The sequence below is a fragment of the Crassostrea angulata genome, chromosome 5 (assembly GCF_025612915.1).
Source record: "Crassostrea angulata isolate pt1a10 chromosome 5, ASM2561291v2, whole genome shotgun sequence".
NCBI lineage: Eukaryota > Metazoa > Mollusca > Bivalvia > Ostreida > Ostreidae > Magallana > Magallana angulata.
Window position 1 is genome coordinate 55,437,760 of NC_069115.1, and position 18,537 is coordinate 55,456,296.

Below are 18,537 nucleotides of genomic sequence, written 5' to 3' on the forward strand. Positions count from 1 at the left end.
CAAGAACTTCGAGCCATCGAATTTCGAGCCATCGAGAGTTACCTGTATTAGTAATAGAAATATTTTCGAAATTGCATGGATCCAAGCAATAGTAAAATGTAGTCTCATTCAACTGTATAAACGCTCGGCTGACACCGTAAATCTCCGACAAGGATTTACGGAGATAGCCGAGCGTCGAGTTGAACGATACTATATATTGAACTCTGGCGTAGGAATACATACGACTACAAAAATATTTTAATTGTTCGTACCATTTAAAATCTGACTATTTTCAAGGTATTTATAAATAAGTTTCCTTGAAAGACAATGCTTTAGCAATTACATTACATCGAATTTATCAATTATTTTCAAGAACTACGTCTTGTCAGCAGCAATGATTTGTGCTGAGGTCCAAACACTGTTTCACTTTCGGTTTGTCTGAGTAACTGCATAGGAGAGTTGATTAAAATCAACTCCCAAAAACCTGAAACACCAAAAGTACACTAGCCCCTCCCCCTACCCTTCCACGAATTAGAGTTTTTGCGATTTTGGAAAGGGTTTTTTCTGCTTGTCAAGAATTTTTTGGATGAGGTTCCCTCCCCTCCCCCATACTTTCAAAAACGAAGCTTCGTGTTTGTTCGTAATAAATATTTTAAAAAAAATCATTCTGTGATGATGAAAATTTCAGCGAAAACAATAAATATTTAATAAAGTAATTCTGCAAATTTCGTGCAGAGCAAATGAGTATTACCTAAGAAATATAACAAAACCCCGCTTTCAGTTGTGAAATTCCCGACCCGGCATATCGCAACTGAGATTTGTTTCCCCCGAAAATCATACGCGGATTCGGCAACATCCATTTGTCTTTTTACCCAATTCTTGAATTTAACTGGTTCCCTTACGCTGGTTGATGGTAGATGATCGTGATCAACGTCCAATGTCTTTATGCATATCACTAGACAACTTTTTACACGTGCAGCGGGGGGATTAATCAGGATGTGTTAAGAAATCAGTCCCAATATTGCGAAAGAGATATCTAACAATGTGGACAACTTTTTATTTGACTGTGATGGTAATATTCTCTACTGGCTACAGAAAAATCAAACTGTCAACATAATCAAATGTTGTTAATAGATTCAATTTTCTTATGACCCAGAGGCCATAAATTTCACATTTTCCGTACAGGGTTTCATGATCATTATAACCAGGCATTTAATTTTTCTCTAATATATATGCAAGTATTAAAAAGATTTTTTAATACATTTTCACGATATGGACATATTTTCCCCTCTCCCCTAGGGCCTGAACCCCTGACCCAGGTGCCATGAATTTTATGATTGGTGTATGGTGCTTTATAGGCAGCATAACCACGCATTTAGGTTATTTCTTCATGTGTGGATTTAGAGAAAATAAATTTTGAAAATTTGTTTTTTTTGGGTTTTTTTTTTTACATTTGGCTCTGCCCTTGAGACCCCTGGGTTGGTCAAGTAATGAATATTACATTTTTGATTCCTCTTATCATAGAAATGTTTGAAATAAAAAATGGAAACGATTGGCCTTGTAGTTTTCAAGAAGTTAAAAATGTAAAAGTGTTAACGGACGACGCATATTTCGAGATATTGACAACCCGCTTGATTACCTAAATGACACAGATATCATCTGTAAGTACAGACTGCCCCGTCATAACATTATAGACCTTTGTGGACGCTTCAATCGTGACCTGAGACGGCCTCCACTTGTGTGGAGGCACCTAAATCTTGATATTAGGACTCCGAAGCTGCGTTCCACGGTATTCCTTGTCCTGATGTGAGACGCGTTGTATCTCACTACCGGTCTGGTTGTTGGGTTCAGCACTGGAGTGAGCAGCCAAGGCCGCAGTGGATAGCCGTTGTCCCCAAGGAGCCACCCCTCAGGAATTGCACCCCTCTCAAACATATCTTTCAACGCACTGTTTTCTAGAATGAAAGAGTCGTGTGTGCTGTCTGGCCATTTTGCTACAATGTTCATGAATCTAAGCTTTGAATCACACACACCCTGCACATTAATTGAATGGTAGTTTTTTTCTATTTACATACAAGTGTTCATCAAGAGATGGTGATTTTATTCTAATATGGGTCCCATCGAATGCACCTATGACATTTGGGAAGCCTGCAATATCACTGAACCCCCGCATGATCTGAACTGAGTCGTTTTAGGTAGGCATTTTAACATACTTAGGAGAAAGTCTCACTAAACAATCAGTAAAATCATTAATTATTCTAGACACGCTAGGTCTGGATATTCTGTGCACATCACCCTGGAACGGCTTGGAAGCTGCCGGTGGCGTAAAATCTCAAAGCTACCATCACTTGGAGCGATACGGGTAGTGGGCGTGACCTCAATGTAGGTCGTCTCAGGTCACGATTGAAGCGTCCACAAAGGTATATTATGTTATGACGGGTCAGTCTGTACTTACAGATGATATCTGTGTCATCTAGGTAATCAAACGGGTTGTCGATATCTCGAAATATGCGCTCGCGATGTAGGTTTGGGTTTCTTCTCCTTATGTAGTTGTAATAGGCGACGACCATTTTTACTAGTTAGACACTTGTTAGGATGTCTTAAGACATGTCCTAAAATAGGACGGCTTCAAGAAATTGACTTAAGACTAAGACGTGTCCTAAGTGATGTCTGAGACATATCTTAGTCGAGCGCATTACGCGGCGCGAAGCACAATTAAACACAGTCATTAAACCTTTGAATACCCTGTCTGCGTTATGGTGTTATATCTGCAGTAGCTTTCCATGTACTATACGTGCCAAAAAAAATATGTGGAATGTAAAAAAATATCGATGACAAAAAACAAATAATAGAAACAAACAAAGCTATTCAGTTGAATCGAAAATTTTGGACATATCTCTATGGCTACAATTATTTAAAAATAATGAAACATATTTCTTTCAAATTAAACATTTCAGCAAATTCTATTATATGATATTGTCACTAAACATGTTATTATGCAAGGATGAATTTTTAACCACAATGTAATTAACATAACGGTAGCCTATGTACCTGTAACCTATCAAACTTTTTTGCGTCTCTCTCTCTCTTTCTCTCCCCTCTCTTTCTTTCTTTCGCGCAATTTCAATAAATGTAAATAACAAGTATATCTATTTATCAAAACTTTAAAACTGTGCTTGACCTGTCTGCTATAATTTGAATTAAATTTATTGTTTATTGTTCAACTATTTCGTTACGTACACCATCTGTCGATCAGCTAATTCCAGTGAATCATTGTTATCATTAGACTCGCATTTTGTGCCGAACTCTTGAGCCCTATATTAAAAAGAATTTTGAGAATTATTCATATGACAAAGACAACTTTTATACCATTACACTCTGCCTAACTAGAAAATCGATTACTATCAAAGGCTAGAAACTTGGTTTTGCATTACATTTAAAAAACATTCATTACGTTTTAAATATTTGTCATTTTTTATGATTTTTAAGGTAAACAATTCAATCGTGTAAGTCAATTAGAAAATAGCCTCTTGACTCTTTCATCATTAGATCAAGTACACGTTCTGACAATAAAAATTGAATTGCAAATTTATGAGGGGCAGTCATTCAAGAAGTGCCTTGTAAGAGTTACACGCTGCAAAAAAGTTGCGAAGTCAAATGAATACATCATTTCAAAATTTAAGAGGGGCAATCACGCGCCCCAATAAAGCTGCAAACTCAATTGAATACATTAAAATTCAGTTGGTTTCTATAACTGCACAAGCACAAAAGTTGTGTGTGTTAAAGGCTGAGAAAATGAGCACCACCTTCCTAATTTCATTCATCCTTTGCCCAATCTTATGGTGCATGTAGTTTGTTATGTATAATCAAAATGCAATATTGCTGTAATGGTATGGTACACTTCTATGGAAGGGATACATAGTGATTCATGCAAGTGATAATTTTCACACGCACTAGAGTACAGGAAAAGCTACTTCTAAGAATTTCGTACCCCAGTCCTTTTATTGTTTTTCAAAAACATCTTTAAATTTGGTTTAAATTTATTTCTTTTTCATCTACATGTTCCACTGGTACCACTGGACAGAACTGTGCATCACCCCACCTCTTTTCACCTCAAATGAAAATAAAGTCCAGTCGACAAGTACTAATGACATGTTCCTCTTCTAAAAATAAACCGTTCCTGCAAATAATTTGCAAAAAAATTGTTACTGCATATATCTACAATACATTGCATTGCGGATCTAGAATGAGATCAGATCTACCCCCCAATGGAAAATTCACACTTATTTAATCAACCAATAAAAAAATTAATACCAAATTATCTCTCATACCCCCACCACCCACCCCCCCCCCCTTATGATTTTTTTAGAACCGCGCGGAGACATTTTACATGTATACAAAAAAACCCGTACCATTTTGAGTCTGCGTATATCGTGGCTTGTTAAAAGTTGACTATATTAACATGTATTTCATATTCCTATACTAAGCCCTTAATTGAGATGTTTTCACGAATTTATTAAATTTATGCCATTTGTTAAATCTTCGGGAGCAGCAATTGTAGTGCACACACTGCCGCCTGGCGTCATAATGCAGCATTAAATTCATACAACTTGTATTCGTCTTTATTGAAAGTGCTTTATGGTTTGCGTGTTTGAATTCACGTTTGTAACAGAGATAGAAGAATTTACACGAATAAGAAGAGAATATTGCAACATAGAAATAAGCAAGCAATAAAGAATTAAAGAGAATCAAAGTGAAATTAGATAAGCATGAATATGAAAACAATAAAGTGACATGCAAGTCTAAATGTGGGTACCGTTTCACAAAAGCATCGTAAATTAGGTACTACTTAACGATTTACGACACACTTAAGTACTATGTACGCACGTAGTTAAGACCGTTTCACGAAAGGTACATAGAAATGACGAGATAATATTCTCCCTGCAAGAGTCCTGTTTTATTATTTAAAAAATCAGATAACTTTCCCGCTGAATTAACACATGATTTCATATAATCATATATACTACGAAAAATCTCAACAATTTTCCTCCAATACCGACGTTAAACAATTGTCCCCATAATTTTAATCTTTCAGCTGTAACAAATGCTTTTTGAAATCAACAAAAACAACAATTTAATCTTTTTCTATCTAATGACATATTAATAAAAACCGAAACGCGAAATATAACCTCGTTTGGATTGAAATCCAACATGTGCATCAGTGATTTCATCATTTGCGTCAGAACATGTTAGCAATCTTTGATTAAAATAGAAGTGAATAATTTACAAAAGCAACTGTAATGCCTCTATAAAATGCAACAATAACATTCAATGATATTATTTAAAAGCCTCAAACTTTTTCTTAAATTATGATAGACTTGTCAAAAAATGTTACAAATTCAGAAAATAATACCGACATTACAATATAGGTCTATGAGGTGAAATTTGAGATAAGGCATGAAATAAGCTATAATTTTAATTTAGGCAAAAATTGGAGCTCATTTTTTTCTTGACTTTTATTAAATATATAATAAAAATTGTTAAATATGATCGAATCAACATGAAGATATCACAATTCACAAATTATCTGAAAATCTCGTCTGCACTGAAAATAAGGGAGCTAAAGTTACGATGTTATATAGTGCCTAATTCCCCTAGCCACCCCCACCCCCTGGAAAAATTGTTATACGAGGGTTGTTCGGAAATTATTGAGACAACTCGAATATTTTCTTTTCTAATTGACGAATTTTGGTGAAAATTGGCATCGACATGGAAGAAACGCCAACAAATAATAAAACAAAGTAATATTAAAAGAATATTTAATATTTTGTTTACGACGGTAGATAAACAAGTCGGTGGTTGGGGTACCCGACGCAGCCATGAACTCGGAGATTTAACAACTTAAACATCTACTTTATAAGTGTACGTAGAATTACAGTTAATGATAAAAGAAATGAAATTAAATATGCTCATTTTGCTATTCTTTGCGACTAACTTTTGATTAAGTTTCACTGATGTTCGAGTTGAAATACGGATATGGTACACGTGTATTTACCAAACAATAGAAATCTGACAACGACTTTACATTGAATTTTGACGTCAAGGCGGCGCATTGAAAACCGTCAAACTGGTGGAAATCTCAGAAGAAGACCTTTTAAGGCCACGCAGTTGCTTAAAAAAACTATACGATGACAAGACAAGGTATAGAGCTTCAGTTCATCATATTTTTTTCACTGATTGTTTAACTAGAATTAGGTCAACGGGATTAATTATCAAGTACTTTTGACACGCTAACTGTTGTCATCAGTTCTAAAACATATAAAAAATGACTGCAGGAGACATTCACAGTAATTAGACTTTCGGGTAAAAATAATTCGATTTTTCCTTAAAAAAAACCTAGAATGAGAGAAAATGTGAATGATGACATCTTGAAATGAAAACAAAAGATGAGAAATAAAGAATAATTCTTATTTCCGTTCGTTTGTAAGGTGTTTAAAACACAGGAGCAATAAGAAGCGTTAAAATGACGTTGCGAAAAGTTTGCGGTTGCGCCGGGTCACTGGACGAAGGCAGGTTGGCCAGCTTACCAGGAATGATCTATTCATGCCATGGAGAAGAAACTTTTCACATTGATAATCTCTATCCTGATTTACTTTTTGTGAAATTTCAAGAGTTTATCTTTTTTACTAAAAGAATGAGAGAAAATGTCTCAATAATTTCCGAACAACCCTCGTAAAACAGTTTTGCCCCGAAAAAATTGCTAAATAGCAGTTTTGCCCCATGGAAATCTGACTATATCTAGTGGGATTTCCTCCTTTTTATATCTAGATTACCCCCACCCACAAAAAACCTACTATAAAGTTGATTTGCCCCTGATTTACATTCCGGTCATGTTTATGGCGAACCTTTTGTGGCAATAAATTAAATGCAATATCTCAGATGATAATGATTACTAAAGGTATATGTGGCGTATTTAGAGTAAAATTTTTTCACATAAGTTTAAGTAAAAATATAAATCATGCTTCTTACAATGAGACGTTTCACAAACTCTAGACCCGTAAAACATGTTCTTTCTTTAGTTATTTGTCTTTAAACTTTGCTACACGTCTGATGAATAACAATGTGATCGGCCATTTGTAACGCCACTGCGCATGAGTGCGGGAAAACCTAGTATTGAAAACACGATGGAAGAACTTAGAATCACGTTTTTCATGTCTTAAATTAGATAATTCTTATATCAGATGATACCCGAATCATTAGTATTCCCTAATTCGTTAAAGTAGAACGATATAAATTTCTAATTATGTGTAATCAAGATGAAACACTATTTTAGCATCAACGACACAGTAAATTGAGTGAATACCCCATACCCCTCTCCTGAGGGATGCATTTACTGAAAGTGTTAATTAATTCTTTATTCAAAAAATTCTCTAAACGAAAATCCACTTGTGGTTCATAACTTGTATAGTAAAGACATGGAACACATGGAGCACGTACGAACCTGGCTAGCAAAACCCCAACAATTTCATGATGAAAACTTATTCAACTTTAGTTTAATTCGGCTTTAATTCATATTCCATCAATCTACATATTCACCGATGACAATCTTCCCTTTGCTCCTATCCTTGTCAGTCTGTCTCTTTTTTCTTTCTTGGCCAAATCTGTCAAACTTAACGGTATTACGGGTATACCTATCTTTCTTGTCGTCGCCATTGTTGTTGTGATAGACGGAGCGTGGTATCACGTGGCCGATTTAAGGCGGGGTTTATTCAAATGCTGTTTTTATTGTGGACGCGAAAATAATTATAAAAATTATTTATTAATTTCTGTATCTTTTTAACCCGATTGATATAAACTGCGTAATTTATTGTAAAGATATATCTTTATATAACATATTTAAATAAATCAATCAATCAAATATTTCTTAGCATGAAAGAATACGCCACAGATACCTTTAATACGAAATACACATTCTGCATTCAATGTGAAAACTATATTAAAATCAGAGCACTGAAAAACTGGTGGGAGTTGATTTTGATTTATTTTAAAGTCAACGATATGTTATTTTGCATGACAAGTACATGTAGTTTCTAAATTGATTTGAATTACGCACATTTTTATAAATGAATTTTTGTACTTTTTCGACAAGAAGGTCGATAATCCTCCATATGAATCATTTTAAATAATATTTAAAGATAAAATTAATTTAATCAAACTATGTATGTAGTTATTGTAGGAAACTCTCGATAGCTCGAAGTCCATGGGACCGAGGAAAAACTTCGAGGTATCAAGAGTTTCCTACAATAACTTCAAGAGTTCGGAATTTCCAGGTTGACCGACGGGTTTTAAAATTAGTCTTACCGGATGTTATGATTAAGCCATTTATTTAGTGCACGTGCTTAAACGACGTTTTCGTTTTAGTTAAATATACAGACCTGGATATTTTTAAAACTAAATATAAACGAATGTTGAATAAATTTACGATAAACAGTAATTATTTATTTTATGCATCATATTATGATCAGATTGCTTAGTACTACTTGACTGCGAGACGACATGTCGTAAATTAGATAAATGAGTATCACCTATTGTTACCACTCTACGGGTCCTTCAGCAACTGTAAGAACTTGTTCAACAATAATCAGTATAATGAAAATGATGCTGATAAGCATAATTTCTACAGTTTTATAATTCTAAAATTTTGACCATGGCTAAAAATTATCTTAATTTTCGTCTCAGTATAATTTCTCATTTTCACTGCGTCTCTAAATTATCGTAAAACTGTCGGTGTTAATTATAGATAAGGTATCGATATGGTCAATCATCAAACAATCATCACCTGGCAGGACAAGTGTCGCCTGAATAAACACCCCGTGACACGGGTCCCGCGTCTAACACCTGGAGTCATTTGAATGACCAAGTAGGTGTTAATTAGGTAACGCTTGGATATACACAGCCACTTCGAGATATCGAGAGTAAAAAACTATAGATTATGAATAACGGGACTGCAGTCTGACTCGAGGGATCAAGGGTTTCGAGAGATCAAGAGTTCGAGAAATCAATAGTAAATTTGCTTAGTTATATAGGGAAAAAAATCGGAACACTAGACTCACTTCGAGCGATCAAGAACTTCGAGCCATCGAATTTCGAGCCATCGAGAGTTACCTGTATTAGTAATAGAAATATTTTCGAAATTGCATGGATCCAAGCAATAGTAAAATGTAGTCTCATTCAACTGTATAAACGCTCGGCTGACACCGTAAATCTCCGACAAGGATTTACGGAGATAGCCGAGCGTCGAGTTGAACGATACTATATATTGAACTCTGGCGTAGGAATACATACGACTACAAAAAAAATTTTAATTGTTCGTACCATTTAAAATCTGACTATTTTCAAGGTATTTATAAATAAGTTTCCTTGAAAAACAATGCTTTAGCAATTACATTACATCGAATTTATCAATTATTTTCAAGAACTAAGTCTTGTCGGCAGCAATGATTTGTGCTGAGGTCCAAACACTGTTTCACTTTCGGTTTGTCTGAGTAACTGCATAAGAGAGATGATTAAAATCAACTCCCAAAAACCTGAAACACCGAAAGTACACTAGCCCCTCCCCCTCCCCCTTCCACGAATTAGAGTTTTTGCGATTTTGGAATGGTTTTTTTCTGCTTGTCAAGAATTTTTTGGATGAGGTTCCCTCCCCTCCCCCATACTTTCAAAAACGAAGCTTCGTGTTTGTTCGTAATAAATATATAAAAAAAATTCATTCTGTGATGATGAAAATTTCAGCGAAGACAATAAATATTTAATAAAGTAATCCTACAAATTTCGTGCAGAGCAAATGAGTATTACCTAAGAAATATAACAAAACCCCGTTTTCAGTCACAGGGGCTCGTCACGAAGTTTTTTCAACCTTTTATATATTCCACCTGTATACTATAAAATACACTTTTATAGTATAGAAGTGGTATATATGTGATAGGGTGATATTTCATATTAATTAAGTCATAATTTCATTATCATGAAATTATTAATTAATAGTTCTATAAATTATAAGTTTACAGTATTTACTATAAAAGTTGTCAATATAAACAACTTTATGTACAACCTAACAGTATGTAAATAGCTACATAGTTATTTATATAGTATGACATCACAATGGTCATTATGGTCAGTGTAAACCTGTTTTAGTTAATTATATATCACATGGTCAATTCTATTTCTGAATTCTCAATTTGATTGGTCTTTTAAATTCCCTCTCTTTGCTTTGTCCTTTTTGATCTGATCTTCATACTGACCAGATGTATTTATCTTAAGACCAACAAGAAATCTATAGACTGTAAGTAATTGTTTTATATTTTATGCTATTAAGATTACTGCTTATTAATAAAGTATATTATATTTGCTAGATAAGTAAATGATATATAGTGAAATGTAAATCTATTTAAATGTAAATTATCATGAGTGAAAACTTAGTGTTTGAACAACACAATTATTATAGTTATTTTAACAATCTTAAGCTAGATAACCTAAATGTAGTTTTAAGAGTATTGCTATATGTATATAGATTCCATACCTGAAGAATATAGAAGGATCATGCAGATGCAGATCAATTAGGCTTTGTGTCACACATAGGTATGCATATATATAAATATCAGATTTGATACTTATTGCCTAAGTTAAGTTTAATATGTTTTATTTATTAAACATTAATAACTATCTAAATTATTAATTACACGGGATAAATATTATTTAACTCTTTATATATCAGTTAGCACTGTGATAAGGGGAATAACTCTTGCTTGTAAACTGTGCTTGGCAAAATCATGAAATGGATGTTATGATCTTATACAATGAAATGATATATTATGTGTGATCTATTTTATTTTTATGATGATGTGATATTGATAAATTACTTATTGTGATACATGTATTGTTAAATATTTCAGAGCTTATGATATAATATAAAGTCATAATAGAGAACCCTACGTTGGAGTTGTTGTCTTTATCTACAATAACACCATCATTACAATGGCGCACACGTTGGGACTGGCTGGACATACATACTGAAGCAGATGCGCCCTACGGTGGATGCGTAACCCAGAGGACCCCAGGACGGACCAGGAGGAGCCCCAGGACTGATCAGGAGGAGCCCCGGGACTGATCAGGAGGAACCCCAGGACGGATCAGGAGGAACCCTAGGACGGATCAGGAGGAACCCCATCAACCGGACCAGGAGGGACCTATCAGGAACAGGACTGAGGATCAACCCCAGGACTAGGACGCCTGTCAAGGACCAGGATCATTCACATTGTGAAGATAGTGACTTCAGTGTTAACCATTGAACCTCTGACAGTCAATTTATTGAACTGCATGTGTTTTTCATTGTTTCAAGATTTGCCAGCACGGTAAGGTAGAATTTTTTGGTGCATGTAACATTTTTTAAGTTAATCTTTAAGATTACTTAGCACATTTTTTGTCTACCTTATAATTAGTTTCAGATGTCTGAATTCCCTTTGAGTTGTAATAAGTATTTATTGATATTTAAGTTAGATTCTTATTATCTTAGAGACTTAGACTAGATTGGTTTGTAATATATATTCATTTTTTTTCATAAACATCACATAGTTATTTTTTAAGTGTTATAATTAGCACTTATTTTCAGCAAATTTGTCATTTCATTTTTCATTTCATATTCATTAATTATTTGGTAATCATAATTTTTTCTATTTGAAAGATTTTCTTTTTGAGCATTGCAATTATTTAAAACACTATCATTTAAGAACTATATTGACATAAAAGTAATATTTTCCTGTTTAAATTTTTGTCACGCTTGAGTGCACAAGCCAAATATTGCCATTTTCTTGAGAGTTATCTTTCATTGAAAGTAATTATTTTTTTATATAAAGTTAATTAAATTTTTGTATCTTCTATTTATTTCAAGTACTACAGTACTAGATATTTTTCACTTTTTTATAATTTTGATAGAGCATCATTTAGTACATTAAGGTATTTATTTAGATACTGTTACCCAGTAGTTATTCTTATAAGAATATTTATTTAGCATTAGTATAACAAAGTATATTTAATTAAGGTTTATTACAAGTCAATCAATTTATTAATCTTGTTAGTTACTTAAATTAATATTAAGATTTTATTAAGATAGTATTAGATAAGTTATCAGTAAGTAGTAGTCATAGATATTTAATTAGAAATTTAATTTAGAAAATTAAGTTATAAATTTCCGAAACACCGATTCTGAATTTAATCCGTTGAAATAGCTAGCAAGCCGCGTTCCGAAATCGAAACATAAACAATTAAGCATGGCAGAATTATCCCCAGACGAACTCAATCAAATTGCGTCAGTTTTTAAAGAACTGAATGTAAAACCAAAAGCTGATTCTGCTCAAGATTTCAAACAATGGATGACTCAATATGTCACACAAATGAATGAAGAGGAGTTTGTTAATGTTAAAACAGAACAACAAACTGAAATTGTTAAATCAGCAGCATCAGGAAGCAACACTAGCTCCTATATCCCAAAGATCTCTTGCTTTTCTGGAGACGGCAGCAAGAACGACACTACTTATGATCTTTGGCGATATGAAGTGGATTGTTTAATTAAAGAGAAATACAAAGAGGAATCTATCGCTCAATCAATTAGAAGATCCCTAAGAGGAGATGCTGGAAAAGTTGCAATGAGACTTGGTTCTGGAGCCACTGTAACCCAGATACTAGACAAGATGGAGAGTGTATTTGGAACAATAGAACGAGGAGAAACCATTATGGAACAATTTTACAGTGCGTCGACAACAGAAAGACGAGGATAGCATGAGTTGGAGTTGTAGGTTAGAAGAGATTTATAGAAAAGCGGTCATTAAAGGAGTTGCGACACAGGCAGATGCTAATGAGAATTTAAGATCCAAATTCTGGAATGGATTGCATCAATGGATTAAAGATATCACAGGATACAAGTTTGATGCACTTACAAATTTTGATGAACTTAGGAAGGAAATCAGACTTGTAGAAAAAGAACATGTAACGAAAAGAGCACAATCAAACATGGCTGTAACATCGAGTGAACCTGAGACACAAGATGAGATCAAGAACTCAAAGGAATGAATCAACAGCTTACCACCAAAGTCAGTGCTATTGAACAAAGAAGTACGTACAAGAGATTCGAACAACAACCAACAAGTTGGGATCATAAGGATCAGCAACAACAATACAGTAGAGGAAACTACCAATCCAGAAGTTCATATGGTAGCTATAGACGTAGTCCAAGATATAATCAAGGATATTACCACCAATATGAGTATGGCTATGGTGACCAAGAATCTAATCTACAAGAGACCGAAGATGGACAACCAATATGTTATAGATGCAAACAACCTGGACATATAGCACGTAGATGTACTGTGCGTATGGATCACAGCCGGAGAAATTTTAACATCAGGAGACCTTCGTTGCGGGGCAGACGATAGGTCATTACAAGAAACGCCCTTACCAGAGTAGACCAGTTGAACTAGTAGGAAATACCTCTGAAGTTGAAGCAAGTATAGAAGGAAACTTAGTTCGAGCATTGATTGACACTGGATCTACTGTTTCAACAGTCAGCAATGATTTTTATACAAACCACCTTCGTCATTTAGAACTCCACCCAATAAGAGAACTTTTAGAAGTGGAATGCGCTGATGGTCAACAGTTGCCATATTTTGGTTACATCGAGGCTAATATCCAAAGTACTGGAATACCACAATCACTGGAACAGCCACTTAATTTTCCATTACTTGTTGTATCCACCAGCAATTACAACAGCCAAGTACCACTTCTTATTGGGACCAACATATTACAACACATGCTAGATGTTGTCAAAGACAAATACGGAGACCGATATCTGCAAGAAGCTGCATTGTTTACGCCTTGGTATTTAGCTTTTAGAGGCATGACCATACGGGATAAAGAACTTGCTAGCAACAACAATAGACTTGGAATTGTAAAATCAGCTGAAAACTTTTGTATTTCTATACCACCAAATTCAACAGTCTCAATATCTGGATACATTGATAAAGCAATACCATATCAATCTACAACAGCAGTTCTACAAGCTACATCTCGCTCTGTTATTCCATCAGACCTGGATATTGTACCATCACTTACAGACTACTGCTATCCAGCAAATCATGTGATAAGAGTGGACATTGATAATATCACTACCAGGACAGTACAAGTTCCACCAAAATCTATCTTGTGTGAGTTGCAGCCTGTAAAACTTGAACCAGAACAAAGAGCTATACCTTGTGTTAATTTCCAACAAGCAAAAGATGTCCTGAGCTTAGTTACAATTGAAGATGAGGGACTCACGACTTTAGAGAAACAACAAGCAGAGAATTTATTGAGGAAGTATGAGGATGTTTTCTCCAAGTCAGAAATAGATATTGGACATACTAGCATTGTAAAACATAGGATTGATCTTCATGACGACACACCATTCAAACAACGTCCAAGACGTATTCCACCTGCTATGTTTGAAGAGGTTAAAGATCACTTAAGAAAGTTGTTAGAAGGAGGAATTATAAAGAAATCTAAGTCGCCATGGTCGAGTAATGTTGTCCTTTGTCGAAAGAAGAATAATGAATTGCGCATGTGCGTAGACTATCGACAACTGAACTTGAGAACAAAGAAAGATTCCTATGCATTGCCACGTATAGAGGAAATTTTGGATGCATAGGCAGGAAATAGATTCTTTACCATATTGGACATGAAGAGTGGTTACCATCAAGTTGAGTTACATGAAAAGCACAAAGAGAGAACAGCATTTACTGTTGGGACTCTAGGCTTTTATGAATACCATCGCATGCCATTTGGTCTTGTCAATGCTCCTGCCACTTATTAAAGGCTTATGGAAGAATGCTTTGATGGACTTCACCTAGACATATGTTACATCTATCTTGATGACTTGATAATTTTCTCCAAAACCTATGAAGAGCATGTAGAACGTTTGGAAAAGATTTTTCAGCGACTTAGGGAAGTAAATTTGAAGCTATCGCCAAAGAAATGCAAATTCTTTAAAAAGAAAGTCAAATATGTAGGAAATATTGTCAGTGAGGAGGTGATAGAGCCAGACCCAGATAAGATCAGCAAGGTACAGAATTGGCCGAAACCAAGAAATTCAGATGAAGTTCGCCAATTCTTGGGTTTTGTTGGATTTACTACCGAAGATTCATTGAGGGATTTTCAACAATAGCTCGTCCATTAAATGACCTCCTACCTAATACTAAAAAGAAAACAAGAAAGGGTGTTAGGACATTAAAAGTAGATGACAAATGGAAATGGGGAGATGAACAAGAACAGTCATTCAGAAAACTAAAGGAGAAACTCACTACTTATCCAATTTTAGGATTCCCAGATTACTCATTACCATTCGAGTTACATACATCAAGCATTGGTGCTGTATTATATCAGATGCAAGATAATTTCAAGAGAGTTATTGCTTATGCAAGCAGGAGTTTGTCAAAATCTGAAAAGAATTATCCTGTTCATAAATTGGAGTTTTTGGCATTAAAGTGGGCTGCATGTGAAAAATTTCGAGATTATCTATATGGAGGCACATTTAAAGTGTACACAGACAACAATCCGCTCACTTAATTATGTATTAACATCAACAAAACTAGATGCAGCGAGTCAGAGATGGATCGCAGATCTAGCTAGCTTTAATTTTGAGATTCTGTATCGACCTGGAAAACTTAACGCAGATGCAGATGGATTAAGCAGAATACCAAACCAAGAAATCATTACATCTGATTCCATAAAGACCATATGCAACTCAATTGGAAACAATGGTCCATATGTACAATGCTTATCCATATCTTCATCAGCAGTTGACAACCAACCGGATTTGAGTGATCAAACAGAGATTGATGTTTGTTGTCATCAGTACAATGACCCAGTACTAAGATTCTGGATACCATATGTGCGAGATGGGTATTAGCCAGAGAAACATCATCTACCATACAACAATGTACAGTACCATGCTTTACTTCACAAGAATTTTGAAAAGCTAAGACTTCGAGATGGAGTATTGATCAGAGAGACAGTTGTTAATGAAAATAAGAAGACACAGATCATTATACCGAGATCATGTATTCCAACAGTACTGTACCATCTTCATACAGACATGGGACACCCTGGCCGAGAGAAGACTACCAGTCTAATCAGAGATCGATTTTACTGGTATGGCATGACGAAAGATATTGAACACTTCATATCCAACTGCAGGAGATGTCTTCTCAGAAAAACTCCAACTACAGAAAGAGCTCCACTTACCAACATAAAAACTTCACAGCCTTTGGAAATTGTATGTGTGGACTACTTAAAACTAGAGAAATCAAAAGGAGGATATGAAAATGTGTTGGTCATCACTGATCACTTCACTCGTTATGCTCAGGCTATAGCTACGAGAAATCAAACTGCCAAAACTACAGCCGAGGCATTGTTTAACCATTTCATAGTCCACTATGGAATACCTTTGCGGCTTCATAGTGATCAGGGTGCCAATTTTGAATCTAAGATTATACAGGAACTCTGTCATATATTGGGCATTAACAAGTCTAGAACAACGCCATACCATCCAATGGGAAATGGATTGACAGAACGCTTTAATCGAACTTTGATAAAGATGTTTGGAACTCTTGAGAATTCGCAAAAACAGGACTGGAAATCACATATTTCAAGTTAAGTCCATGCATATAATTCTATGAAGCAAGAGACAACAGGTCAATCACCTTTCTTTCTAATGTTTGGCAGAGAAGCGAGACTTCCAATAGATTTACTATTCAGAACAGAAGAACAAAATCAACCAGAAAATCTCAACGCTTATATAAAATCTTTAAAATCTAAATTAGAACAATCGTACAATTTGGCAAAGAAATCTATCAAAATTTCTCAGGAAAAGCAGAAGAAAAACTATGATATCAAAATAAGAGGTACTGTTATTCAACCCGGGGATAAAGTACTGGTGAAGATAGTTGCTTTCGATGGCCCGCATAAGTTGTCAGACAAAAGGGAAGAAGACCCATACATTGTAATTAGTCAACCTAACAAGGACATTCCTGTATACATAGTTAAAAAGGAAAATAACTTTTCAAAATCAAGAACTTTACATAGAAATTTGCAACTTCCAATTGGACATGTTGATTTACAAGAAGAAAAACCAAAGCCAGCACCAAGGAAATCGATCAAAATGAAAAGAAGATCTCAATTGAATGCTTCAAAATATGAAGATTCTGCATCAGATACCAACAGTGATGAGATAATGGTGCATGAAGCAGATTCCATTGCACATAGCAACGACGATACTGTTGCTTTGAGAATAGAGAATTCATTGGCCAATGAAGAAGATAACAACAATGAAGAAGATAACAATGATGAAGAAGACAACCATGAAGAAGATAGAACTGCAGAAGATACTCAGATAAAGGAAGTACATGTAGATACATCTACAGATGGTGATGATGCTGAAGATGATACTGAAGAAGATGATGATGATAATGATTTGGATAATACCAATTCTAGAGAAAATCCAGCTTACGAACAGCAGACAGAACCATTACCAAGGAGATCTCAGAGAGCAAAGAAAACAACATCATGGATTACAAGTGGCGATTATATAGTAAATCAACAGGTATTAACAAAACAACCAGATTGGAAGATAAGAGCAGACTACCTTCAGACATTAGTCTCTAGTGATGTTTTTAACTCTAAAAATAGCAAAGAACTTATAGAAAAGACTCTACTACAGATCATTTCTGGTAGACATTAGTATTTACAATTTTACACGAGATCAGTATTAACCAGTCAGTTCAATCAGCTAAATTAGTGATAAAGTCTATAAAATTACTAGGCGAGATATAGTGCGTTTTTATAGTTTTTAAGATATTTTATTTACAGTTTTCTTGCAGTCATGAAGGTTTAAAAGTAATTCAAATTACTCGTAGATATTTGTTTTGATAAGTAATAAATGACGAGGACGTCATTTCACGAAGAGGGGAAGCATGTGATAGGGTGATATTTCATATTAATTAAGTCATAATTTCATTTTCATGAAATTATTAATTAATAGTTCTATAAATTATAAGTTTACAGTATTTACTATAAAAGTTGTCAATATAAACAACTTTATGTACAACCTAACAGTATGTAAATAGCTACATAGTTATTTATATAGTATGACATCACAATGGTCATTATGGTCAGTGTAAACCTGTTTTAGTTAATTATATATCACATGGTCAATTCTATTTTTGAATTCTCAATTTGATTGGTCTTTTAAATTCCCTCTCTTTGCTTTGTCCTTTTTGATCTGATCTTCATACTGACCAGATGTATTTATCTTAAGACCAAGAAGAAATCTATAGACTGTAAGTAATTGTTTTATATTTTATGCTATTAAGATTACTGCTTATTAATAAAGTATATTATATTTGCTAGATAAGTAAATGATATATAGTGAAATGTAAATCTATTTAAATGTAAATTATCATGAGTGAAAACTTA

The 18,537-nt window shown here is 34.4% G+C and overlaps 1 protein-coding gene across 1 annotated transcript; it reads left to right on the forward strand.

Moving 5' to 3' along the window:
* The first annotated feature begins 17,224 nt into the window (after positions 1–17,224).
* LOC128185515 (uncharacterized) lies at positions 17,225–17,803 on the forward strand. The gene has a single exon (XM_052855097.1). The coding sequence runs from the start codon at positions 17,225–17,227 to the stop codon at positions 17,801–17,803; it is 579 nt and encodes a 192-aa protein (XP_052711057.1).
* The last annotated feature ends 734 nt before the right edge of the window (positions 17,804–18,537 follow it).

Bases quoted from the DNA above. Each gene is read 5' to 3' on its own strand.
- LOC128185515 (XM_052855097.1), top strand. From the start codon at position 17,225: ATGAAAAGAAGATCTCAATTGAATGCTTCAAAATATGAAGATTCTGCA.